At 39.2% G+C, this 27,504-nt stretch overlaps 1 protein-coding gene across 2 annotated transcripts; it reads left to right on the top strand.

Moving 5' to 3' along the window:
* The first annotated feature begins 231 nt into the window (after positions 1 to 231).
* On the top strand, positions 232 to 26,824 carry ube2j2 (ubiquitin-conjugating enzyme E2, J2 (UBC6 homolog, yeast)). Of its 2 annotated transcripts, none has more exons than XM_061985667.2 (7): positions 232 to 341; positions 11,553 to 11,683; positions 17,316 to 17,356; positions 19,576 to 19,678; positions 19,746 to 19,884; positions 19,955 to 20,035; positions 25,272 to 26,824. In XM_061985667.2, the coding sequence occupies exons 2-7, from the start codon at positions 11,553 to 11,555 to the stop codon at positions 25,560 to 25,562; spliced, it is 786 nt and encodes a 261-aa protein (XP_061841651.1). In that variant the 5' UTR covers positions 232 to 341; the 3' UTR covers positions 25,563 to 26,824. The 2 variants fall into 2 exon arrangements, with proteins under 2 accessions (XP_061841651.1, XP_061841650.1); XM_061985666.2 differs by lacking the exon at positions 232 to 341 and adding an exon at positions 715 to 965.
* Positions 26,825 to 27,504: the final 680 nt, after the last annotated feature.

The raw sequence follows: 27,504 nt of genomic DNA, 5'->3' as shown, positions 1-27,504 counted from the left end.
GGAAGTTGTTGCGTCTCCGTCTGTAATATTCGAACTGCGTGATTTGCATTCGGCAATTCTTTTTTTGTTGACCAAGTCGTAGTTTTTATACCCGAACGAAACCAACTTTGTCATAATTGTTTCTCACTGGCACGTTGTTGGACAACTCTTGTTCATTGGTTGTCCTGCAATTTGATTGGATGAATGCTGCGTGATGAAAACAACATAGATCTAATTTGATTGGCTGTTGTACTGAGAGCACACACGCTGACAGGAACAACACGCTGATAGACAGACGGAGAAAATGAAAAATACGGAGCGCTCCCAAATAACTTTTTAAGCTTTGGATTTTGGGGAAAGTGGTAAGTCGTGGCAAGTCATGTCAAGTCAAAAGGATCAAGTCCAAGTGAAGTCACAAGTCATTGATGTTAAAGTCTAAGTCGAGTTGCAAGTCTCTTTACATTTTGTCAAGTCGAGTCTAAAGTCATCAAATTCATGACTCGAGTCTGACTCGAGTCCAAGTCATGTGACTCGAGTCCACACCTCTGCTGACAGTTCATTGCTCCTGCCAAATAAATTGCACTGAGTGGAGCGGATCACCCCTCCAAGATGGCGGCCCCTCGTCTCGTCAGCGCCAGTAGGTAGTAGCACTCGATGCTGCGTACCCTTAGAAGATGTCTATGGCGGTATGCACCTATAACTCCAGTACGTTAGGTGGGGGTATGCACCTATAATTGCAGTACGTTAGGTGGCGGTATGCACCTATAACTCCAGTACGTTAGGTGGCGGTATGCACCTATAGCGTTGCTTGCGAACCGCCATAGAATAAAGAAGAAGAAACCCGGAAGCTAGTTCGTCAAGCTGCTGCTCCGTTAGCTAACCGTAGGTTGCTGTCATCGTTTTATAGTTTGGGCTCTGACCGTAGAAACTACAACCTGCTTCATATCCAGACCAGAATACACATTTTCACCGGGGTCTCTGGAGAGGTATGTCAGCACCACACATTAGTCAAGTTGTCGGCGTAAAGGCGGCCAACTTTTGTTCGTAACACTGCGGCTGCTAGCATTAGCTCGCTAAAAGTGGCACTGGCCTATGTCAGCTTACTAGTCTTTACTAACATTTACTAGTCTTTACTGATATTTACTAGCATTTACCAGCATTTTACTAGTATTTACTAAAACCCCGTTTCCATATGAGTTGGGAAATTGTGTTAGGTGTAAATATAAACGGAATACAATGATTTGCAAATACTTTTCAACCCATATTCAGTTGAATATGCTACAAAGACAACATATTTGATGTTCAAACTGATAAACATCTTTTGTTTTGTTAATAATCATTAACTTTAGAATTTGATGCCAGCAACACGTGACAAAGAAGTTGGGAAAGGTGGCAATAAATACTGATAAAGTTGAGGAATGCTCATCAAACACTTATTTGGAACATCCCACAGGTGAACAGGCAAATTGGGAACAGGTGGGTGCCATGATTGGGTATAAAAGTAGATGATTCCATGAAATGCTCAGTCATTCACAAACAAGGATGGGGCGAGGGTCCCCACTTTGTCAACAAATGCGTGAGCAAATTGTTGAACAGTTTAAGAAAAACCTTTCTCAACCAGCTATTGCAAGGAATTTAGGGATTTCACCATCTACGGTCTGTAATATCATCCAAAGGTTCAGAGAATCTGGAGAAATCACTGCACGTAAGCAGCTAAGCCTGTGACCTTCGATCTCTCAGGCTGTACTGCATCAACAAGCGACATCAGTGTGTAAAGGATATCACCACATTGGCTCAGGAACACTTCAGAAACCCACTGTCAGTAACTACATTTGGATGCTACATCTGTAAGTGCAAGTTAAAACTCCTATGCAAGGCGAAAACCGTTTATCAACAACACCCAGAAACGCCGTCGGCTTCGCTGGGCCTGAGCTCATCTAAGATGGACTGATACAAAGTGGAAAAGTGTTCTGTGGTCTGGCGAGTTCACATTTCAAATTGTTTTTGGAAACTGTGGACCTCGTGTCCTCCGGACCAAAGAGGAAAAGAACCATCCGGATTGTTATAGGCACAACGTTGAAAAGCCAGCATCTGTGATGGTATGGGTGTGCAGTGTTTCCCACAGGACAGGCATCTATTTGTGGGGGGGGTTACGGCAGCGGCGATGACCAAGAAGAACGCGGAGTTGGAATATAATTACAACATTTTATGTACATATTTATATACAGATTTGAACAATTAGTGATTCACTGAAATATATTTATTAATTGTGGTTCTTACAAAAAATATATCTTAGAAAATATAAAAGCTAAAATGTCTCTTAAAGCTCTGCCCCTTTAATTAGTGAATACTAAATAATTTAACTTTAGCCTACTACTACAACCATATTATTTACCAGCAACATGAAGTGAAACGGAGGCAGAGGTGTCCTGCCACAGTCAGTCAACCTCCTCCTCCTCCTCCTGCTGCTGAACAGGTCGCACCTGTGGTCCGGACTGTAGGCCTACCTCCTCTCCAAGTCGAGCCCTTTTCGGCCGTTGAAAATATTTTTCTATACTCATCTGTGTGAAGGAGTGAACATCCAACATTAGAATTTATTACTAACGAGCAGAAGCGCTCTATGTACAGTGCCGTCTAACCTTAAGCGGCAGCAGCTCAACACATGCAAGGTTCAACGTTAAGGTTTTTTCTACTTGCCCGACTTCTCAAATCTACTTGCCCCAATATTTTTACTTGTCCTGCCTAGGTTTTTTTCTGGCTGTGTAGTGCTCATGGCTTATATCTTACTAAAATCCTTCCCGTTGACTATTTACAACACTACACAGTATTTATTATTATTATTATCTATAATTACATTTAAATGGCATTGCATACATGTAAGATTAAATGCTATTTCACATTATTTGACCAGTAGCAGTTACACTCATCTGAACAGGTCAGCCACCTGTTTAAAGCCCGATCACAGTTGAAATCTTGAAATGAAGGGCCTTTAATGGCCAAAACATTAACCTGGACAACATTTTAACAGCTGGTTGGCTCAGATTTTATTCTTTTCATTGCATTCACATGCTACAGTGGACAATTTAGCTTCAGTCCATGTGTGTTTATTGACAACATGGTTATAACCTGGACACGTTAGCTCGTCTATTGTAACACTTGACTGTTACTACGTGCGTCTGTCCCGGGCCACGAGTCAAACAGCGGCGGTGTTAATGAAGCAGCGTCAGGCTGCTCACCGTCAGTGAAACGCTCGGTGAAATCACGGATTAACGTTAAATATATGACGAGCCGCGAGCGATGCAGCTATAACCTATCTACTAGTGATGGGTTGATGAGGCGTCATGAAGCGTTTCGACACATTTGCAAAACTGTATTGTTACTGTGTCGATACTGTGTCACTAAATACTGACATCTGCTGGACATTAAAAATCCCTACAGGCAACCTATGGACCGACTCAACTGACACTGATTTTATGACCTAGTACAGTGGTTCTCAAATGGGGGTACGCGAACCCCTGGGGGTACTTGAAGGTATACCAAGGGGTACGTGAGATTTTTAAAAAATATTCTAAAAATAGCAACAATTCAAAAATCCTTTATAAATATATTTATTGAATAATACTTCAACAAAATATGAATGTAAGTTCATAAACTCAGTGAAGCACAAGCTCAGGTTTGTCACTAAAATGTCTGTCAAAAAGAACTGTGAAAAGAAATGTAACAATGCAATATTCAGTGTTGACAGCTAGATTTTTTGTGGACATGTTCCATAAATATTGATGTTAAAGATTTTTTTTTTTGTGAAGAAATGTTTAGAATTAAGTTCATGAATCCAGATGGATCTCTAATACAATCCCCAAAGAGGGCACTTTAAGTTGATGATTACTTCTATGTGTAGAAATCTTTATTTATAATTGAATCACTTGTTTATTTTTCAACAAGTTTTTAGTTATTTTTATATCTTTTTTTCCCAAATAGTTCAAGAAAGACCACTACAAATGAGCAATATTTTGCACTGTTATACAATTTAATAAATCAGAAACTGATGACATAGTGCTGTATTTTACTTCTTTATCTTTTTTTTTTCAACCAAAAATACTTTGCTCTGATTAGGGGGTACTTGAATTTAAAAAAAATATCACAGGGGGTACATTGCTGAAAAAAGGTTGAGAACCACTGACCTAGTATATACAATAATATAAACCAAGTCATTGTATTTCATTTAGGATTATTTCATAACTTCATTTAAATAAAAATATATTTTTTGTCTTTTTTAGATACAGTCAATAAATAATGTGAACATGTATCATAACATGGAAATCTAAGAGAACGTGTTGTGAATGAGGATGCTTGTGGACCTGGAAATTATTATTTATTTATTTTTACACATTTTTATTGGAAAAAAAAAACAGTTTTTCCAACGTATTCAATTTTAGACGCTTTCTCTTCTTAGTTATTATTTCTCCGGCTGTAGAAAAGACCCGCTCACAGGGCACAGAGGAGGCGTCAGTGCGACACAGTTCGCGTATCGGTCACGTGACCAAAACAGCTCATGATCAGTCACGTGACTTTCTAAAAGCGGTACGCGCACCGACACAGGGTTTCGCTCTTTGAGCTCGACGCATGCGCCGATGCATCGGTGTTGCCGGACCCATCACTACTATCTACATATAACACCTGTAAAAATGAAGCAATGCTACCACGCTAGCAAGCGTTAGCTAGCCGGCTATGAGCCACCAAGCTGCTAACTGTCGCCAAAAGGCACCATTTAAGTTTTTTTCCCCATGGCATCCTGGATCAAGGCTTTCAGCAGCTTTTGGACGTTTGAGGTAGAAACGTAGGAAGCGCCATCATTATGAAAAGTAGTCGGCGAGTATTTTGATTCCGTCCGTCCCTCTTCTTCTTCTTCTTCTTCTTCTTCTTCTTCTTGCTATTGGCGGAGTTACAATGCATAGTAGGCTACCGCCACCTACTGCACCGGAGGTGTAACTACAAGCAACATTCACAGACAGTCCCATTGCTTTTATGAGCGGTCGAGCGAGTCAAAAGCCGAAAAATCCATTTGTGGCGGACGTAATTCTTTCGTGGCGGGCCGCCACAAATAAATGAATGTGTGGGAAACACTGGTGTGTATTAGTGCCCAAGACATGGGTAACTTACACATCTGTGAAGGCGCCATTAATGCTGAAAGGTACATACAGGTTTTGGAGCAACATATGTTGCCATCCAAGTAACGTTACCATGCTTATTTCAGCATGACAATGCCAAGCCACGTGTTACATCAACGTGGCTACATAGTAAAAGAGTGCGGGTACTAGACTGGCCTGCCTGTAGTCCAGACCTGTCTCCCATTGAAAATGTGTGGCGCATTATGAAGCCTAGAATACCACAACAGAGACCCCCGGACTGTTGAACAACTTAAGCTGTACATCAAGCAAGAATGGGAAAGAATTCCACCTGAGAAGTTTAAAAAATGTGTCTCCTCAGTTCCCAAACGTTTACTGAGTGTTGTTAAAAGAAAAGGTGATGTAACACAGTGGTGAACATGCCCTTTCCCAACTACTTTGGCACGTGTTGCAGCGATGAAATTCTAAGTTAATTATTTGCAAAAAAAAACAAAAAAAAACTTTATGAGTTTGAACATCAAATATCTTGTCTTTGTAGTGCATTCAATTGAATATGGGTTGAAAAGGATTTGCAAATCGTTGTATTCTGTTTATATTTACATCTAACACAATTTCCCAACTCATATGGAAACGGGGTTTGTATATGTATTTTGTTAATAGCGTCACATTGTCAGCCGGTTACCACGTGATCATTTGTAGCAAAGCGGAATATACTTGGCGTTATTTTCCAATAACTAATATAGGTACGTGACAAAAGATTTCAATTGCAAAATATTTTGAAGCAAATGCTACAGTTGCAAAGGCCTTGGAAAAACGTTCTAATGTTACTTAAAGCATTGTGATAGGCCAAATATTAAGGGAGCTACGAATGCTCAAAGGTCAAGAATCGGTCTTGCGTTATCCTTTAAGACAATAGAGAAATGTGTGACCTTTATTTTGGAAAGTGAACGTCAAAACATCAGAGCTCCCTTATTTCTCATAAACGCATAACAAACTTATGGATTCTTAGTTAAGTAACCCAAAGAAAATCATTAAATTAAACAAATTAAAATATTATACATATTTTTTGTATTATTTAATTAAGATACAAAGCGACATTACAAATAACAAAAATATAGTTCTAACTTCCATATGTCCTGGAATATATGTTTATAAATATGTATGTATATATGTGTGTAAATATTATGTACGTATGCATATTATATATGTATATATGTGTATGTATGTGTATATAGATGTGTGTGTGTGTAAGGGCCGCATGGTGGAGGAGGGGTTAGTGCGTCTGCCTCACAATACGAAGGTCCTGGGTTCGATCCTGCGTTCGGGATCTTTCTGTGTGGAGTTTGCATGTCCTCCCCGTGACTGCGTGGGTTCCCTCCGGGTACTTCGGCTTCCTCCCACCTCCAAAAACATGCACCTGGGGATAGATTGATTGGCAACACTAGATGGTCCCTAGTGTGTGAATGTGAGTGTGAATGTTGTCTGTCTATCTGTGTTGGCCCTGTGATGAGGTGGCGACTTGTCCAGGGTGTACCCCGCCTTCCACCCGATTGTAGCTGAGATAAGCTCCAGCGACCCCGAAGGGAATAAGCGGTAGGAAATGGATGGATGGATGGATGTGTGTGTTTATGTATATAATTTTAAGGACGCTCAAAAACCGTGATTGAATGCTCAGACTCACTTCATATTTTAGGACAAATATGTATACAAAAGTGATAAATTGTAAGATATTAAAACTTAAAAGGGCAGTTTTGCAACATTTACACATTAGCTTTGGGTGTAATAATAGCGATTTGGGTGGGGGGTGTTATCTGTCATATTCTGTATATTCTATCATAACAACATGATTGAAGATTGTTTGTTGCTTCTTTTAATAATAATAATGATGGATTAAATTTTATATCGCGCTTTTCTATTGTTAGATACTCAAGGACTGCTTTTGTATGTGTGGACGTACAAGAAAGGGTGAGTGACCGCCGTAAACATCAACCATTTTATTCAGGCCGGTAAATCATTTTACTAAGCAGACTTAGTAATTGTGAAAAATATAGACTCTTTTTACAAAAATGTCTTCTGTTAAACCACTAATGGTAACACAAGCTAGCCAATGGTTTTCATGTTATATTTTTTGCTTAGAAAAAAGTCACTGTAAACAAGTTGCAAACAGTCCCTTTAACTTCCAGGTGTCATTTTGTACAATCTTGAGATGTAACATTTTGCGTGTTGATTTTCTTAACTTCTTTATATCGGACCCGAAATTTTCGACGTCAAGGCACTTTTGAGATATGTGAACTACGTCATAAGCCTATGTGCTTTTTAATTGGTACAAAAATAACCCTACACAGAGTAAAAAATGATGCACAATGCAAACCGCGGTTGCTATGGAGATAAGCAAGTCAATGGCTAATTGTCATGTACCAAACTATTAAAGCATGATATGTAATGATATATTTTGGATGACATGACATTTATATTAGTCCATATGTCCGGTACATGCAATTTATATTTAAAAATCATTGCTTTGTTTTGTCTTGAATAAATTTCATTGTGTCCAAGTGTTTTGAATAGTGCTCATACATGCCAATATTTGACATGACAGTAATAGTGGGTCAAATTACCAGTCAGTGAGTGTTAATGGGACTGGTTGATACGGCGAAATAAATTATCTCGATTAATATCACAATTAGTTTTTTTTTATTATAGCGTCCGGTGCAAGATTATAGCGAGTAGCACATCCCTACTGTTTATGACTGACATGTTGGATTGAGGTAATATTCATACTAACAGCTGACTACTGTCATTGTCTTCATATTCATGTGCTTAGTAGAGGTGCAAAGGTAGAGGTAACCCATGCTAATGTCTGTACCTGGTTTTAGAGCCACGGTTTTGCTTCTTTTTCGATACATTTAGTGGGGTAAAGAGCCCGCCAGCGTCCAAAATCCGGCCCGCAGGAAGTTCCAAGTTTAAAAAAAAAAAATATATATATATATATTTATTTTATATATATATATATTTTTTTAAATCTGTCCCATTTAATCCATTTTCTACCACTTGTTACAAATAATATGGTCTAAAAATGCATTTTCCCATCGATAAGTGCACGCTCTTTCAGTCAGTGCGCGATATATATATTTATATATATATATATATATATATATATATATATATATACATATATACAGGACTGTCTCAGAAAATTAGAATATTGTGATAAAGTTCTTTATTTTCTGTAATGCAATTAAAAAAACAAATGTCATACATTCTGGATTCATTACACATCAACTGAAATATTGCAAGCCTTTTATTATTTTAATATTGCTGATTATGGCATACAGCTTAAGAAAACTAAAAAATCCCATCTCAAAAAATGTTTATATTTCCTCAGACCAAGTTTAAAAAAAAGATTTATAGCAGCAAAACAAAATCAAACATTTGAAAATGTCAACTAATGCACTCAGTACTTTGTTGGGAATCCTTTTGCACGGATTACTGCATCAATGCAGCGTGGCATGGAGGCCATCAGCCTGTGGCATTGCTGAGGTGTTATGGATGCCCAAGATGCTTCAATAGCGGCCTTTAGCTCATTTGCATTATTGGGTCTGGTGTCTTTCAGCTTCTTCTTCACAATACCCCACAAATTCTGTATGGGGTACAGGTCAGGGGAGTTGGCAAGCCAATCGAGGACAGTAATGCCATGGTCAGTACACCAGTTACTGGTGGTTTTGGCGCTGTGGGCAGGTGCCAGATCATGCTGGAAAATGAAATCATCATCTCCATAGAGCTTTTCAACAGATGGACGCATGTAGTGCTCTAAAATCTATTGGTACACAGCTGCATTGACTCTGGACTTGATGAAACACAGTGGACCAACACCAGCAGCTGACATAGCTACCAAAACCATCGCTGACTGTGGGAACTTCACACTGGATTTCAAGCAACTTGGTTTTTGCTCCTCTCCAGCCTTCCTCCAGACTCTAGCGCCTTGACTTCCAAATGAAATACAAAACTTGCTTTCGTCTGAAAACAGGACTCTGGACCACACTGCAACTGTCCAGTGCTTCTTTTCCATAGCCCAAGTCAGACGCTTCTAGAGATTTTAGAGCACTACATGCTTCCCAATCAAGTACTGAGTGCATTAGTTGACATTTTCAAATGTTTGATGTTTTTTTGCTGTTATAAATCTTTTTTTTTACTTGGTCTGAGGAAATATTCAAATTTTTTGAGATGGGATTTTTGAGTTTTCTTAAGCGGTATGCCATATTCAGCAATATTAAAATAATAAAAGGCTTGCAATATTTCAGTTGATGTGTAATGAATCCAGAATGTATGACATTTTCATGTTTTTAGTTGCATTACAGAAAATAAAGAACTTTATCACAATATTCTAATTTTCTGAGACAGTCCTGTGTGTGTGTGTGTACACACACACACACACACACACACACACACACACACACACACACACAAAGCCCGGCCTGGCAAAAATGTTTTAACCCAATGTGGCCCCCGATTCAAAAACTTTGGGGACCCCTGGTATAGAGTGAAGTGCTGCACAATGAGAGGTATCTTATTGTCCATATTAATGTGACCTGTAATAGGGCAGGGCGGCAATGTTCCCTCTAATTTTTCATGTGTGTGAGCAAACGCAAAAACTCCCTGAGCATTCAGTGGAGCCCATGTGAGCAACATCAGTCAGACGTGCACACTGTGGCTACACCAGCAGCACACCTGTCCCAAACCTGACTAAATAACAAGTTCAATCTCCATCCATTTTCTACCGCTTGTCCCTTTCGGGGTCACTGGAGCTTATCTCAGCTGCATTCGGGCGGAAGGCAGTGTACACCCTGAACAAGTCCCCAACTCATCGCAGGGCCAACACAGATAGACAGACAACATTCTCTTATTATTATAATCAAATGACAGCAGTCATTTCCATTTCTAATATAAGTGTTCAGGCCCACTTACAATGACAATAACAAAAAATATTGTTTTTCATGAACTGTGTACTTGTCTTGTTTGTCTGGGGGGAGGTCCTGCTTTGGAAATAATTTGTACCCCTTTCTGACATTGCATTTAGTTCCCATTAAAACATTCACATGTTGCACAATGAGATGTAAGCAGGGGATCATGTGTACATTCCTGCAACTTCCTGTTTGTAAAAAATATATTAGTATTTATTTCATATACTAACAGCATTTCATGATTAATATTTATAAATTAAGATTCCTAATAAATTACACTAGAATAAGCACACATTTGATTGGTAAATCATACTGTAACGACCTGGAATGACACTTTATGTGTGGTGTTGGAATTGTCCGACTTTTTGTGTGGCTGTAAACGCATCACTGGCTAAGTGCTATATGTGCATGTGTTGGCACAAGTGAGAAAGAGCGAGCGGCTGCTGTTGATATAACAAAGTTGCTTTTGGTCTGGTTTGTACTGCAGAAAATGACCACTTTTGCTAGATATCATTTTTTTTCTAATGTTTTGGTGATGTGTTTATGGCCGACAATAAAGAGTTTTGCTCAGTAAAGTGATTGATGGAATTCATGTCCTCAAACGTTGCGACAGACGTTACAATATTTGAACAATGATGACGAAAACTGTTTTCTCTGTCATGTCCGTGTGTCGACAATTGTTATGCGCTTATTTTTTTTATTTGATTTTGTGCGTGGCATAGATTTGCCGTCCGCAGAGGACGCCTGAGCAGTGCGCAATTGCACAGGCGCGCACCTTAGAGGGAACGTTGCTGGGCGGTATTACAAATTATACCTGTATATTTTAGAGGTATGTATTTGAGACAATACCGGCATGCTTAGACTCAGACACTCTTTATGTAATCTTAATGTTTTGACGAGAAAATCACATATTTTGTTCTCTCTTCCCGGCGTCTTGCCGATTCCGTTTTCCCCGGGATTTAGCTCTCAAAAGAATCATCAGCAGTATTGCCAGAGTTCGTATGACTCGAGCCTCGGTGATACACGACATCACTCGGAGCAAGACGCCTTCATGACAGCAGCGTGGCCAGTTTGCAATTTACGGGATTCTATTAAATCAACAACGCGCGAGAGATGGATCCACTTAAAAATGACAGAGAAGATATCCTTAAAGGGGAACTGCATTTAAAAAAAAAAAAAAAAAAAAAAAATGTTCCTATCGATTGAAAAATCTGGCTTTTTTGCAATCTTCACAGTGTACAGTAATATTACAAATGTGACAGAAAATGGTACCATAACATCAAAACATTGAAAGCTATTACTCCAATTCAAAGTACAAATTTGATTTGAATAATTGGTGTAAAAACCGCAGCTTCAGCGATCACCTAATCGTGTTTTTGCAAATCGGGCTTTCGTTCAGAAAACGATAAATCTTTCATCCCGAATTACAAATATTGTAATTCACAGAGAAATTATTCTTCCTCATGCACCTCCTTTATATCCACAGATGAACAACAACGGGAACAAGAGAGCTCCAACCACAGCCACTCAGCGACTTAAGCAGGATTACCTCAGGATAAAGAAAGACCCTGTGCCTTACATCTGTGCTGAACCTCTCCCCTCAAACATCCTAGAATGGTATGGTCTTCATCTATGCACCACACTCTTGTCGTATTGTGGAACTCAACTTTTGAAATGTAATGTCATTATTACATTTGAGCTCAACCTCTCCCCTCAAACATTCTAGAATGGTACGGTCTTCATCCATGCACCACACACTCAGTCGTGTTTTGGACCTCAACTTTAAATTTTAATGTCATATTTACGGGCTGGTTTAAAAGGCTTAAAAATATCACTCCTTTAAGATGGTTGCAGGTTCAACTCTTACTGCAGACAAATAAGTTAGTGTAGTAAGTCTGCTTTCTCATAGACAAGCAAAGTTAATTAATCACCTGCAAATACCCACCTCTTTTTTCTCCTTAAGAAAAGAAAATGGAACTACTCAACTCAGTTCATAGATCCTATTGTCCACACACAAAACATTAAAGAGTTAACTGCTAAGCACTTTTGGAAATGGGGACAACTGCACGTATAAACATAAAAAGTCTCACAGCAGAATTAAAGTCTTATTAGCTGCCATTCGCATGTTGTCAAAGCTCTGTCTTAGTCATGATCTTACATAATATAGTGAAGGTGTCTTTAGGCATATTTAGTCGTGCTGAAACTACAAACCCCGCTTCCATATGAGTTGGGAAATTGTGTTAGATGTAAATATAAACGGAATACAATGATTTGCAAATCCTTTTCAATGCATATTCAATTGAATGCACTACAAAGACAATATATTTAATGTTCAAACTCATAAACTTTATATTTTTTTGGCAAATAATAATTAACTTAGAATTTCATGGCTGCAACATGTGCCAAAGTAGTTGGGAAAGAGCATGTTCACCACTGTGTTACAGTACATGGCCTTTCCTTTTAACAACACTCAGTAAATGTTTGGGAACTCAGGAGACACATTTTTTAAGCTTCTCAGGTGGAATTCTTTCCCATTCTTGCTTGATGTACAGCTTAAGTTGTTCAACAGTCCGGGGGTCTCCGTTGTGGTATTTTAGGCTTCATAATGCGCCTCACATTTTCAATGGGAGACAGGTCTGGACTACAGGCAGGCCAGTCTAGTACCCGCACTCTTTTACTATGAAGCCATGTTGATGTAACACGTGGTTTGGCATTGTCTTGCTGAAATAAGCAGGGGCGTCCATGGTAACGTTGCTTGGATGGCAACATATGTTGCTCCAAAACCTGTATGTACCTTTCAGCATTAATGGTGCCTTCACAGATGTCTTGGGCACTAATACACCCCCATACCATCACAGATGCTGGCTTTTCAACTTTGCGCCTATAACAATCCGGATGGTTCTTTTCCTCTTTTGTCCGGAGGACACGACGTCCACAGTTTCCAAAAACAATTTGAAATGTGGACTCGTCAGACCACAGAACACTTTTCCACTTTGTATCAGTCCATCTTAGATGAGCTCAGGCCCAGCAAAGCAGACGGCGTTTCTGCGTGTTGTTTATAAACGGTTTTCGCCTTGCATAGGAGAGTTTTAACTTGCACTTACAGATGTAGCGACCAACTGTAGTTACTGACAGTGGGTTTCTGAAGTGTTCCTGAGCCCATGTGGTGATATCCTTTACACACTGATGTCGCTTGTTGATGCAGTACAGCCTGAGGGATCGAAGGTCACGGGCTTAACTGCTTACGTGCAGTGATTTCTCCAGATTCTCTGAACCCTTTGATGATATTACGGACCGTAGATGGTGAAATCCCTAAATTCCTTGCAATAGCTGGTTGAGAAAGGTTTTTCTTAAACTGTTCAACAATTTGCTCACGCATTTGTTGACAAAGTGGTGACCCTCGCCCCATCCTTGTTTGTGAATGACTGAGCATTTCATGGAATCTACTTTTATACCCAATCATGGCACCCACCTGTTCCCATTTTGCCTGTTCACCTGTGGGATGTTCCAAATAAGTGTTCGATGAGCATTCCTCAACTTTATCAGTATTTATTGCCACCTTTCCCAACTTCTTTGTCACGTGTTGCTGGCATCAAATTCTAAAGTTAATGATTATTTGCAAAAAAAAATGTTTATCAGTTTGAACATCAAATATGTTGTCTTTGTAGCATATTCAACTGAATATGGGTTGCAAATCATTGTATTCCGTTTATATTTACATCTAACACAATTTCCCAACTCATATGGAAACAGGGTTTGTAGAACTGTAACAATATGAACATTTCATATCAGTTATCATGATCAAATCACTGAAATATTTTAATCAAGTTTATTACAAAATTAATAGACACACAATGTACGTTCTTGGCAGAGGAAACATTGGTAACACTATATAATAAGTACACATTATCAAACTTTGATAACGCAATAGTATAACCTGAATTCATTATTTATAAAGCATATTTCCAGCATTAATACTCATTAGTATGCAATTTGTATACAGTATAAATAAAACTGTTTTAATAAGGTAATTTATAAAATGTTTAATGGTCACATTTTTATACTTTATAAATCTCCCGCCCCTGTGCTCAACAAAGAAATATTGCATCTCCCACTTTTCCTAGAATTATCTTTGCTCATCACGAACCTTTCTCTTCACTGCAGGTTTTGAAAAAGACATGTTTGGGGTTGTGTAATACATTTGTATTTAGCCGACGTACGGAGGATTGGGGGCAGGGTTGCGGGGAAGAGTTAGGGCTGCATGGGATTCTGGGTATTTGTTCTGTTGTGTTTATGTTTTGTTACGGTGCGGATGTTCTCCCGAAATGTGTTTGTCATTCTTGTTTGGTGTGGGTTCACAGTGTGGCGCATATGTGTAACAATGTTAAACTTGTTTATACGGCCACCCTCAGTGTGACCTGTATGGCTGTTAATCAAGTATGTCTTGCAGTCACTTGCATGTGTATACAGAAACCAGATACAACATGTGACTGGGCTGGCACGCTGTTTGTACATGTTGTAGAGGACGCTAAAGGCATTGCCATCACAGCACGCCCTTAATATTGATGTCTGGGTGAAAATCGTCAGGGGGCACTGAAATTCGGGAGTCTCCTGGAAAAATCGGGACGGTTGGCAAGTATGACGCTGTCAAGCGCCATTCATATAACGTCTCGCGGGCCGCGTGTCTGAGACCCCTGTTCTACGGTAAGCAGCCGCCAACTTCATTTTCCCCCGTAAAAGAAGCGCTTCTAACCCAAAAATGGCTCCTATTAAAAGACGCTTACGATGCAGAGTTTAAACTTAAGACGATCAGTCACGCAGTAGAACACGGGAATAGAGCAGCAGCGAGAGAATTTAACGTAAACGAATCAATGGTGTTTAATTCGGACACTGAAGAAGAAGAATTCGAGGGATTCATGGATGAGGAATAACTTCATAAAGTGAGCTTTTCATGTTTATTTTGTGTGTTGTTGTGTGACATTAACGTTTGAGCAACATTGAGTTATTGATATTGTTATTTCTCTGCACTATTTCGAGTGTTACTATATTGTAATTGCACTAACGTTTGATTTACCGTAACAGTGTCACTGTTTTTTACGTGTTTATTGAATCAGGGAAAAGTTCCCCTCCACTGTGATATAAATGTTGCACTACATGTTATACCTTGCTGTTGTTAAAAGATAAACAAAACACCACGTCACTGACTTAACCTCAGGGAAAATAATAAAACAGCTGTTTAGTCATTTTGGGAGTGAACAAAGTTGTCAGAATGCTGGTTTGTAATCTATTAATAAAGTTTGACTGACCTATCTGACTGTTTTGTTGACATTCCCTTTAGCGCAGCTCCATCTAATGGATGCATAGGTGCGCCTTATAATCCGGTGCGCCTTATATATGAACAAAGCTTTGAAATATGCCATTCATTGAAGGTGCGCCTTATAATCCGGTGCGCCTCATAGTGCGGAAAATACGGTACATTAAATTACTTTGTTAGGTGTGGCGGCTAATATGAAGCCGTACATTAGCGCTTTTATTTTGAAGCCGGAAAAGTGTGTGATTGTTTTGAGAAAGTGCCTTGACTGTCGGATCGACTGCCATAAAAGTCTCCTTTCGACATCCTGCTTACTGTCTTTATTTTCTGCTGAGCTTTTATGTCATCTTACTTACTAAATCAGTCACAGTAACAATCTAAATGTTATGTCATCACTGCACCTTAACCGTAATCTGAACACGGAAGTGGAGCACCACCCACATCTGAACGACGAGTGTAGCAGGTGTTTTTCAGTGATATCATCTCTTCTCACAGCGATAAATAGTCCTTTCTTGTCGGGAGAACAACATGCTTTGGCTTTGAACCTGATACTTCCATAAGGTAGACTTTCTTTTGTACATTTCTGCTCGCTTGTGGCAAGTGAACTGGAGCAAAGTTCCCCGGTACGGCACGGCCCGAGTGTCAAAAAGGAAGTGTTGGCGTTAATCGCCCGCTAAAAAAAATTGTAGTTATTAAAATGTATAGTTAATGCGTTATCACTTTAACTTTGACAGCCCTTTTATTTATATATTTATATATGATTTTCACCAAATTAACAAAAAACTATACATTTATATATATATATATATATATATATATATATATATATATATATATATATATATATATATATATATATATATATATATATATATATATATATATACACAGGTAAAAGCCAGTAAATTAGAATATTTTGAAAAACTTGATTTATTTCAGTAATTGCATTCAAAAGGTGTAACTTGTACATTATATTTATTCATTGCACACAGACTGATGCATTCAAATGTTTATTTCATTTAATTTTGATGATTTGAAGTGGCAACAAATGAAAATCCAAAATTCCGTGTGTCACAAAATTAGAATATTGTATAAGGCTAATACAAAAAAGGGATTTTTAGAAATGTTGGCCAACTGAAAAGTATGAAAATGAAAAATATGAGCATGTACAATACTCAATACTTGGTTGGAGCTCCTTTTGCCTCAATTACTGCGTTAATGCGGCGTGGCATGGAGTCGATGAGTTTCTGGCACTGCTCAGGTGTTATGAGAGCCCAGGTTGCTCTGATAGTGGCCTTCAACTCTTCTGCGTTTTTGGGTCTGGCATTCTGCATCTTCCTTTTCACAATACCCCACAGATTTTCTATGGGGCTAAGGTCAGGGGAGTTGGCGGGCCAATTTAGAACAGAAATACCATGGTCCGTAAAACCAGGCACGGGTAGATTTTGCGCTGTGTGCAGGCGCCAAGTCCTGTTGGAACTTGAAATCTCCATCTCCATAGAGCAGGTCAGCAGCAGGAAGCATGAAGTGCTCTAAAACTTGCTGGTAGACGGCTGCGTTGACCCTGGATCTCAGGAAACAGAGTGGACCGACACCAGCAGATGACATGGCACCCCAAACCATCACCCAACCATGCAAATTTTGCATTTCCTTTGGAAATCGAGGTCCCAGAGTCTGGAGGAAGACAGGAGAGGCACAGGATCCACGTTGCCTGAAGTCTAGTGTAAAGTTTCCACCATCAGTGATGGTTTGGGGTGCCATGTCATCTGCTGGTGTCGGTCCACTCTGTTTCCTGAGATCCAGGGTCAACGCAGCCATCTACCAGCAAGTTTTAGAGCACTTCATGCTTCCTGCTCTCTAAAGGCACCGGGTAGTCTTAATGCTTTCTTTTTTTAAATGCTAAAAGGTATCTTAACACCTTTGTTTTGTGTCCCGCAGGCGCTATGTGGTCAGAGGTCCTGAGAAAACTCCATACGAAGGTAAAAACCTGCTGCTTAGTTCTGTGCTTGTTTTCCTAGATTTACATGTGGGTTTGGAGACAGGTTTTCCATTGTGGTATTTCTTTCTGATGGCACACCTCAACCCACATAGTCACTTGTCAGTCATGCAGTGCTTCCGTCTTAAAACCAGCAACCGTGTGCTATTTCACAAGAAGTCTGCATTTGTCCCAATTCCTCCACTTTCGGCGAAAATAAAAGCTGTTCAACTGCCAAGCGCGGAACCTGTAGATCAAATTTGCTTAGGTGCGGCATAACTTTATGATTCTTCCTGCACTGCTGGAGAGACAAGAGGAAGTTACGCACACCAAATATGTTCTTCCACATTAAAGCTCAAATATATCAACGCTGGTTCAGGTTGCATCCTGTTTATATCCTGTCATAAAGGGAATGAAAATTAATGCAAATTTAGAAGATTTAAATGTTTTATTGTCACACATCCAAGGTTTAAAAAATGCCGGACTTTGATTACTATGCTAACTCTGATTGGCTGTTGTCGCCATGTTTGATCAAGTTAATATGCAAGCAGCTGATCACTGTAATCCACCTCAAACTTATCAGGATCATGCAGTGCATCCAGAATGCTTTACTTTTTCCACATGTTATGTTACAGCCTTATTACAAAATTAAATAAATTAATTTTTGTCCTCAAAATTCTACAGACAATACCCCATAATGACAATGTGAAAAGTTTATTTCTTAATTTTGCAAATGTATTAATACAAACAAAAATGACATGTACATAAGTATTGACAGCCTTTGCTCAATACTTTGTTGATGCACCTTTGGCAGCAAATACAGCCTCAAGTCATTTTGAATACGATGCCACCAGTTTGGCACACCTATCTTTGGACAGTTTGGCCCATTCTTCTTGGCAGCACCTTTCAAGCTCCATCAGGTTTAATGAGGAGCATTGGTTTTCATCCAGGATGTCTCTTAACATTGCTACATTCATCTTAGTTTAGTCAGGGAGGTGACCAAGAACCCAATGGTCACCCTGTCAGAGCTACAGCATTTGTCTGTGGAGAGAGGAGAACCTTCCAGAAGGACAACCATCTCTGCAGGAATCAACCAAGAGTGACCAGACGGAAGCCATTTCTTAGTAAAAGTTTGCCAAAATGCACCTGAAAGACTCTCAGACCATGAGAAAGTAAATTCTCTGGTCTGATGAGACAAAGATTGAAGTCTTTGGCGTGAATGTTTGGAGGAAACCAGACACCGCTTATCACCGCCAATACCATCCCTACAGTGAAGCATGGTGGTGGCAGCATGGTGTGGGGATGGTTTTGAGCGGTAGGAACTGGGAGACAATTCAGAATAGAGGGAAAGATGAATGCAGCAATATACAGCAGAGACATCCTGGATGAAAACCAACACTTCCCATCCAACCTGATGGAGCTTGAGAGGTGCTGCAAAGAGGAATGAGCCAAAGTGCTCAAAGATAGGTGTGCCAAGCTAGTGGCATGGTGTTCAAAAATACTTGAGAATGTAATTGCTGCCAAAGGTGCATCAACAAATGTGATTTATATATATATATATATATATATATATATATATATATATTAGCAAAAATTACAACTACTTTTTTCACATTGTCATTATGTCTGTTCAAGGGCACAAATGAATGTATTCCAAATATGGAATAAGGCTGTAACATAACAAAATGTAGAAAAGTGAAGCGCTGTGAATATTTTCTGGGCACACTGTATGTGTAAAGTCTAACATAAATAGTGTTTGCCTTTAACATGATCACTTTCTGTCATTATAAGACATATCATAATTAGGGCTGTCAGAATAAACGCAGTAATTTTCGTAATTCATAATGAAAAATATGCCTAACATGGCAAGCCACACACGTATTTGTTACGATGAGTAAGTGTTTTTGGTGGGTTCTGACCCCTAAGGTGAAGAAAGCTCTTGGACAGCATTTAGTCTTTTTTTAAAAGCCCACAAAATGACAGTGGATGGAAAAAACTCAAAACCTAATATAAAAACCATGACATACAATAGTGGAAGAAACAAAACAAGGACATCAAGTACAGAACAAACAAGGTCTTATGATCAGCTGATGCTTAAGGCATATTTTTTCTGAATATTGGGGTCAAATTCCTTTTATTTATTTTTTGATTCCATTCATTTTTAGTTTGTATATTTGTTTCTAATTTTACTGGAAGCGCTTTAAAAAAATCTGTTTATTGCAGGAGGTTATTACCACGGAAAGCTGATATTTCCTCGGGAATTTCCCTTTAAACCACCAAGTATTTACATGATCACACCGAACGGCAGATTTAAATGCAATACCAGGTAAGAATGTATCTTTATTGTTTTGCTCACGCTGACGTTCCGTCACGCTGATCTTGTTGTTCCACAGGTTATGTTTGTCCATCACAGACTTCCACCCGGACACGTGGAACCCGGCGTGGTCCGTCTCCACCATCCTCACAGGTCTGCTCAGCTTCATGGTGGAGAAAGGTCCCACCCTGGGGAGCATCGAGACCTCCGAGCACACGGTGATTCCCAAAGTCCGACATGAGCGTGCGAATGAGCTTCACCTTCATTTACCTTTTTTTTTTCTTTCAGAAACGACAACTCTCGGCCCAAAGCCTCGCCTTCAACCTTAAGGACAAAGTCTTCTGTGAATTGTTTCCCGAAGTCGTTGAGGTGAATATTTGTAACCCGTTTTTTTGTCCTATGTTTCCTACCACCACAAGAAATTTACAATATCATGAAAAACTTAAATATTTTGGTCACTCATTTCAGAAAGTGAAACGTACCATATTTTCCAGATTGTAGAGCGCACCATTATTTAAGCCCACCCACTAATTTTAAAAGAAAAAATATATTTTTCATATATTAGCCGCACCGGACTATAAGCTGCCGATATACAGTCGTGGTCAAAAGTTTACATAGCTCTCCAATCAGCTAAACGGACTCAATAACTCCACAGTGACGTTTTGGAGAATTTTCAAAACTGAAACAATACAAAAAGAATGTCGTTGTAATAGGGCTGTGAGATATGGCCTTTTATTAATATCTCCATATTTTAAAGCCATACACGATATATATCTGGATATTTTGCCTTAGTCTTGAATGAACACTTGATGCATATAATCACAGCAGTATGATGATTCTATGTGTCTACATCAAAACATTCTTCATATTGCATTAATATATGCTCATTTTAAACTTTCATGCAGAGAGGGAAATCACAACTACCGGTAAGTCAATTTAGCAACACTGTATTTATTAAACAGTTATTAAGCAGTGGCACAAACATTCATGTCATTTCAAAACAGAAAGTGCAAGATTGTCAGAGACATTTTAAAACAAGCTATTAGTGCACTTTTGTGCATGTTGTCACTAAGATGACATATCAAAATAACACTAAATTAAAGTGTATTTTTGGTACAGAACGCCACTACAATAGTTTAAAACAAGCTGTTAGTGCAGTTTTGTGCATGATGTCACTAAGATGACATATCAAAACAACACTAAATTAAAGTGCACTTTTTGTACAGAACGCCACTACAATAGTTTAAAACTAATAAAGTGCACTTTTGTGCATGATGTCACACAAAATATTTCAATAACTGTCAAATAAAAATGAGCTGCATAACAGGAAATCAAATAGTGTATGTCCTTCGCTATGTGGTAGGTTCCTGCAGACGTTATCTCCTTCTCTTTTTGACTATTTTTTTCATACGGTGTTGACGTGGAAATGGTTGCTTGGGCATTTTGTTGGCTGTGGCACTGAACGGAGATGTTGACATGCAGAGTTTCAAGCACTCTTCATTCTCTAGCGGGTGACTTTTCAAATAGAGCTGCTACTTTTTGTAGCAACTTTTTTGCCGCATACTTGACATATTACGGTTGTCTATTCGACATCTTGCCGCTTAAAGCCAAACCACCGCCAGACGATGGACCCTGTGCTGTGTTTCTTGGAATTAATTCTTCCTTCATTTGTTACCAGTTTGGCACCTTCTTTCTCTCGTATTACCACTTCCACCACAGCTAAAGTTACCCACGCTGCTACCTCTCTGCTCGGCGAGGGCGTATGACGTTGCACGCGCGACAGTGTGTGACGTATGTAAGAAGGTGCGCTTATTTTACGTCTCAGTGAGAAGGAGAGACAACAAAGAGTGAGAAACGCATGTAGTGTAATGCCTGCAGCTAAAAGCAACTGCGTGAGAACGTATATACTCCAATATCACCATATAGTAATTTTCTATATTGCACAGAGACAAACCCACGATATATCGAGTATATTCCATATATTGCCCAGCCCTATGTTGTAAGTTAATAATACTAACACAGACACTCGTAAACATGTTAGCATATTTGCGAATGCTAATGACTCTCGCGTGATTACGTTACGATGGCACATACAAATATGCATGAAAACATTCCTACAGACACCACACATGGGACGGTTTAGTAAGTATGAATTGTTTTACTTATATTGAAAAACTTACAAACGTTTGGATTGATAAAAGGAAGAATCCATACGAGTAGAAACGCTATAGACGGCTAGAAGACCGAATTGTGCTTCCAGTTCATAGCTCAGTCTAAACAGAAGTGCAATACAGCACCTGCAGTTATCAAACTCCTCGGACCACATACGGAACACAGCTAAAAATCTGATATTTTTTGGCGGTTTTTGTTTTTACCGTAAAATTTATTTTGGTGGTTATTGTTACGTTGTTTTACTGTAAAGGGGAAAAATGGAACCACATTTTTATGGTAAATAACTGGCAGCTCAGTTGCCAGAATAAAAAAAAAACATTGGTACTGTTTTTCCATTTACTGAATGCAGCTGAGATAGGCTCCAGCACCCCCCGCGACCCCAAAAGGGACAAGCGGTAATAAATGGATGGATGGATGTTGTAAAAACCACCATAAATGTTACAGTAAAGTTCTGGTGACTAAGCTGTCAGTTTTTTACTGTTTTATCATTTACAGTAATATGTTGTAAAAAATAATATTATATTGATTGAATTGTCTGTCAACGGTTTACGTAAACAATATGTATAATAATCAAATGCATAGGCAAATTCACATTTAATTCGCAGTTATAAGCGGCAGTCTGATGGCAGCCATAAGTGCGATGTGGCCCTCGATAAAAGCCAGGTAATTATTTTATTATATTTGTGGTTTATTTGTTCATGGAACGCGTACATAACGACGGACAACTCTGTGTCAGTCTTTCAAGACAGGATCTGTCAAGCACTGCTCCCTGCACTGTTTAAATGATGAGGCGTTCTAGGCTTTCAGGCACTCTTTTGCAACAAAAAGAGATGTTAAACAAAGGTTAATTAATTTTGTACTGTTTTCTGTGATATTTCTCTATAAAATTCATTTTGTGTTAATATTAGTAAGTTAGGGCTGTCAAAGTTAACGCGTTAACTATAAGTTCCTTTAACGGCACACATTTTTTAACACTCCATTTTGACCTTCTGACCATTCCATCGTGTGGAGAAATGTTATTGTGTTCAGATACTGTTGAGCGGGACAATAATGAGCAGAAATGGAGAAAGAAAAGGGGACATAATGGAAATCCCATGTCAAAAGCCATGGCAAGTCGTTCTCCCGACAAGAATAGACTATTTTATCTTCTATCGCTGTGAAACGACTTCACTGCAGCAACTACCTGCTGGCGCCTTTGCTGCTTAGAGTGGAGCTTGATGTCCGTGTTTACATTCCAGTTGAGTGCAATAATAGCATAAAATGTAGATTGTTACTCTAACTGCTTTACTAAAATGAAACAAAAATCTCAGCAGAAAAAAAGACTGTAGAGAGAAAGTCTGGAGTCATTTTTTAATTGGAGACTTTCATTGAAACATGTCAAGACACCTCAAACCAATCACATACTTCTGGCTTTACCACAAAAGCGCTACGCTTTACATGCGTTCTAACAAAATAAAGATGTCTTATATTACATCTTGCTTTGTCAAAGATGTATTGTAATGTAATCTGTGATATTTCTACTTAAATAAATGTTTGATAGCAGATTGAAATAAAGTATATATTCTCTTATAACCTGTTCCGATTGATATTTTGCAATTACATAATGTTCAGCAGGCTGACTATTACATTTCATTTATAAATATAGACGATTAAAACATTGTCATGCAGAGATATGAATAGCATTAACTTGGACAACATGTCATGTACAGAATATCAGAAGCATTTATTCAGGTAGAAATAATCACAGATTGCATGGCCAAACATCTTTGTCAATCAAAGCATGATCATAACAATCCACATTTTTTGTTATCAATACTTGAAACTGGTATCTCAACATGGAAGTGTAGTTTCTCTTCTGAATGCAAGCAGAGGTGGGTAGAGTAGCCAGAAATTGTACTCAAGTAAGAGTACTGTTACTTTAGAGATTTATTACTCAAGTAAAAGTAAGGAGTAGTCACCCAAATATTTACTTGAGTAAAAGTAAAAAGTATGTTGTGAAAAAACTACTCAAGTACTGAGTAACTGATGAGTAACCTGTTCGTTTAATGATGACGGCAACAAATAATGCACAAAAACATAAAAATCGCACTGAGCAAATTCAGAGCCAGGAATATCTCTTAAGCAACTAAACCAATAATATATATTAAATAATAATACATTAACATAAAAAAATTAAGGCAAATTGAGCCACAATAACTTAACAGGACCATAGGCTCAGTAGACAGAGATTACAAAGGAAAATAACAAGTTAGCCTTTACGCAAACCATAAACGGATAGGTGTGGGCTGCACCTGAGAACACACTGTGCACTTCTGATTGGTGTTTGTATGCATGGGTGAGTGTGTGTGCGACTGTGCGTGTCTATGAGGCTGCAGTGCGTTAATAAATGTCCCCACACGGCGTACATTTGACAGTGATTCATAGCAGGGAAGCTAACATCAGCCTACAGTGACAGCCAAAATATCTACTAACGTTATGTACCGCGATGTGCTTCCTCAAATTTGACGTTGAGTTCATGTAAGCTTAAGCTTGTTGTTGTTTTAAAGTTTCAGCGCTGGCTCTGTTTGATTGGTGAAACGGAGTCAAACGTCACCAGTGACTGTATTTGATTGGTGAAACGCAGGCATGCGATAAATCCTACTTTGAAGGTCTGTCTGACAAACCAAAACAAACAAAGCGTGCATTAACAGATCGATAAAAATCAGTAGCGAGTAGCGAGCTGAATGTAGATAAATGGAGCGCAGTAAAAGTAGCGTTTCTTCTCTATAAATATACTCAAGTAAAAGTAAAAGTATGTTGCATTAAAACTACTCTTAGAAGTACAATTTATCCCAAAAGTTGCTCAAGTCGATGTAACGGAGTAAATGTAGAGCGTTACTACCCACCTGAATGCAAGTGCACCTACAGCAGGAATGCAAATTATGTATATTCCTACAAAATACAAATCTGGCAAGACACCAACACACTGCAGGTAATTTTATTGACATTGAAAGTGCGTTAAGTCTTTATTGTGTTGAGCTGTTTAAAAAAGCATAATCTTTTAAAAAAACATTCTATTAAAGCAAAATAATGATCCAGTCATGGCAATAGAATCTTAAAGTATCTGTCTAGGGTTCACTTAGTAATGACAAAAAATTATAATTTTGAATGAACTATGAACAAACAGATTAAATATTTTAATTGTTTGACAGCCCGAGTTTTTATATTTTGCGTGTTTGGAATGGATCAATTGGGGTGGGGGGCTGCTTGTGCAATTTGGCAGAACAGATTACTAAGAAAACTGAGGCACCAATTCTGAAATGAGTGACAAATATATAATTTTTTTCTTTTTCTTGTTTTTTTACGTGCTCACCATTTTGACTTCTTGGATTATTTTGGAGTAGACTTTTAATAAAGGTGTTCTGTTAACCATTTGTCTCTGTCCTGTCACCAGGAAATAAAGCAGAAACAGAAAGTTCAAGAAGAGTTAAACGCCCGCACTCAGCCTCTCCCCTTGCCCGACGTGGTGCCCGACGGAGACCCCCAGCAGGTCCATTACGGCCTCCCCGCCCTCAACGGCAGGCCCGTCCCGCTCGGGGGCGCCAACCCCGGCGCCGGCCTGCAGCAAGGCAATCGCAATCACGGACTTCTGGGCGGCGCCTTGGCCAACCTGTTCGTCATCGTCGGCTTCGCCGCTTTCGCCTACACGGTCAAGTACGTGCTGAGGAGCATAGCGCAGGAGTGACATTCCAGGTTCAATGCCGGTGTGAACTCTGCAAGACAAAAAGTCAGACCACCTTAGAAGGACTAAAAGCAGCGGTGGCGGAGACAAAGGCGGCTGGCTCATGGGTTGTGGACAAGGTCAGTTAGTCGCCATCTTTACTCCTGTGACATCATCACATCACACCCAAACTACAACAAATCATCCTTCTCTTTGCTCTCTGAGAATTTTAAACACAAAATGTGTCAAAGTATGAAGCAGGTGTACACACATCCTCTATAAGATGATATACTCTAAGACAATACATTGAAATCATCCTCTCTAAGATGATATTCTATCTACGATGATACATGAAAACATTCTCTCTAAGATGATGTCCTCTCTGTGATGATACATGAAATCATATTCTCTAAGATGATACATGAAATCATCTTCTCTAAGATTATATATGAAATCATCTTTTCTAAGGTGATACATGAAATAATCTCTTTTTAGATGATATCCTCTACGATGATACATGAAATCATCCTTTTTTAGATGATGCATATCATTCTATGTTAATACATGAAAACATCTTCTCTAAGATGATGCATAAAAACATCCTCTCTACGATGATACATTAAATCATCCTTTTCAAGATGATGCATGAAATCAATCTAAGATGATACATAAAAACATCTTCTCTAAGATGATGTCCTCTCTACGATGATACATGAAATCATTCTTTTCAAGATGATACATGAAAACATCCTCTGTAAGATGATACATGAAAACATCCTCTGTAAGATGATATATAAAAACATCCTCTCTAAGATGATACATGAAAACCTCCTCTCTAGGATGAGAACATGTGCTCCCTCCACTCAACAACCCATGAGCCCAGTAGTGAGTTGGGACCAGTGCACTTTTCATAGAGCGCCGCTCCAAATCATCATCCAAACAACTTCTGTACATTTTCTTTCTGGTCTTTTTAATTTATAGACAAAGCCTTGGAGTGAGCGAGTGAGTGGGTGTGTGTTTGTATGAATGTGTGTGTTTGTGTAGTCGTGCTTCTGAGGAATTGTTTTACGACACAAATAAAACGTGAATGGTCCAGCATTCACATGGCTGCTGATCATTGCACCAACACTTGGATAATTAAATGGAGAGAGAGTGTGCGTGCGTGCGTGCGTGCGTGCGTGCGGCAAAAAGACAAATCTTGTGCATCATTTGATTTTGTGGGACATTGTCTGTTTTCATAGTAAATCCAAATAAAGTTGCCCTGACGGGAAGATTTAGAAAAGCAGTGTGACAAATGTACTCACATGTGCCACTTTATTAGGCACCCCTGGAATGAACAAAAGCTAATAAGGTAAGACAAGGTGTTCATCCCACAGTCAAAGACATTAAGCCACTTCTACATACACAGTACAACCACCAGTCAAGTACATTGTGGCACACATACCACTATCATTTCAATTGATCTTCTTCCGCTTATTCAAAGTCAGCGAAGGGGCTTCCCTCTCCCACGCTTCTTCATCCAGCTCCTCCAGGGGGATCCCGAGGCGTTCCCAGGCCAGCTGGGAGACATAGTCTTCCCAACGTGTCCTGTGTCTGGTCTCCTGCCGGTCGGACGTGCCCTAAACACCTCCCCAAGGAGGCGTTTGGGTGGCATCCTGACCAGATGGAACCACCTCCTCTGGCTCCTCTCCATGTGGAGGAGCAGCAGGTTTACTTTGAGCTCCTCCTGGATGACAGATCTTCTCACCCTATCTCTAAGGGAGAACCTCGCCACATATCAATCATCAATCAATCAATGTTTATTTATATAGCCCTAAATCACAAGTGTCTCAAAGGGCTGCACAAGCCACAACGACATCCTCGGTACAAAGCCCACATAAGGGCAAGGAAAAACTCCCCCCCCCCCGGGAGACCGAATGCAATGGATGTTGAGTGGGTCTAACATAATATTGTAAGAGTACAGTCC

The sequence above is a fragment of the Nerophis lumbriciformis genome, linkage group LG23, assembly GCF_033978685.3.
Source record: "Nerophis lumbriciformis linkage group LG23, RoL_Nlum_v2.1, whole genome shotgun sequence".
Classification (NCBI taxonomy): domain Eukaryota; kingdom Metazoa; phylum Chordata; class Actinopteri; order Syngnathiformes; family Syngnathidae; genus Nerophis; species Nerophis lumbriciformis.
The sequence above is the reverse complement of the archived record's forward strand: the minus strand, read 5'-3'. Positions and strand labels throughout refer to the sequence as shown.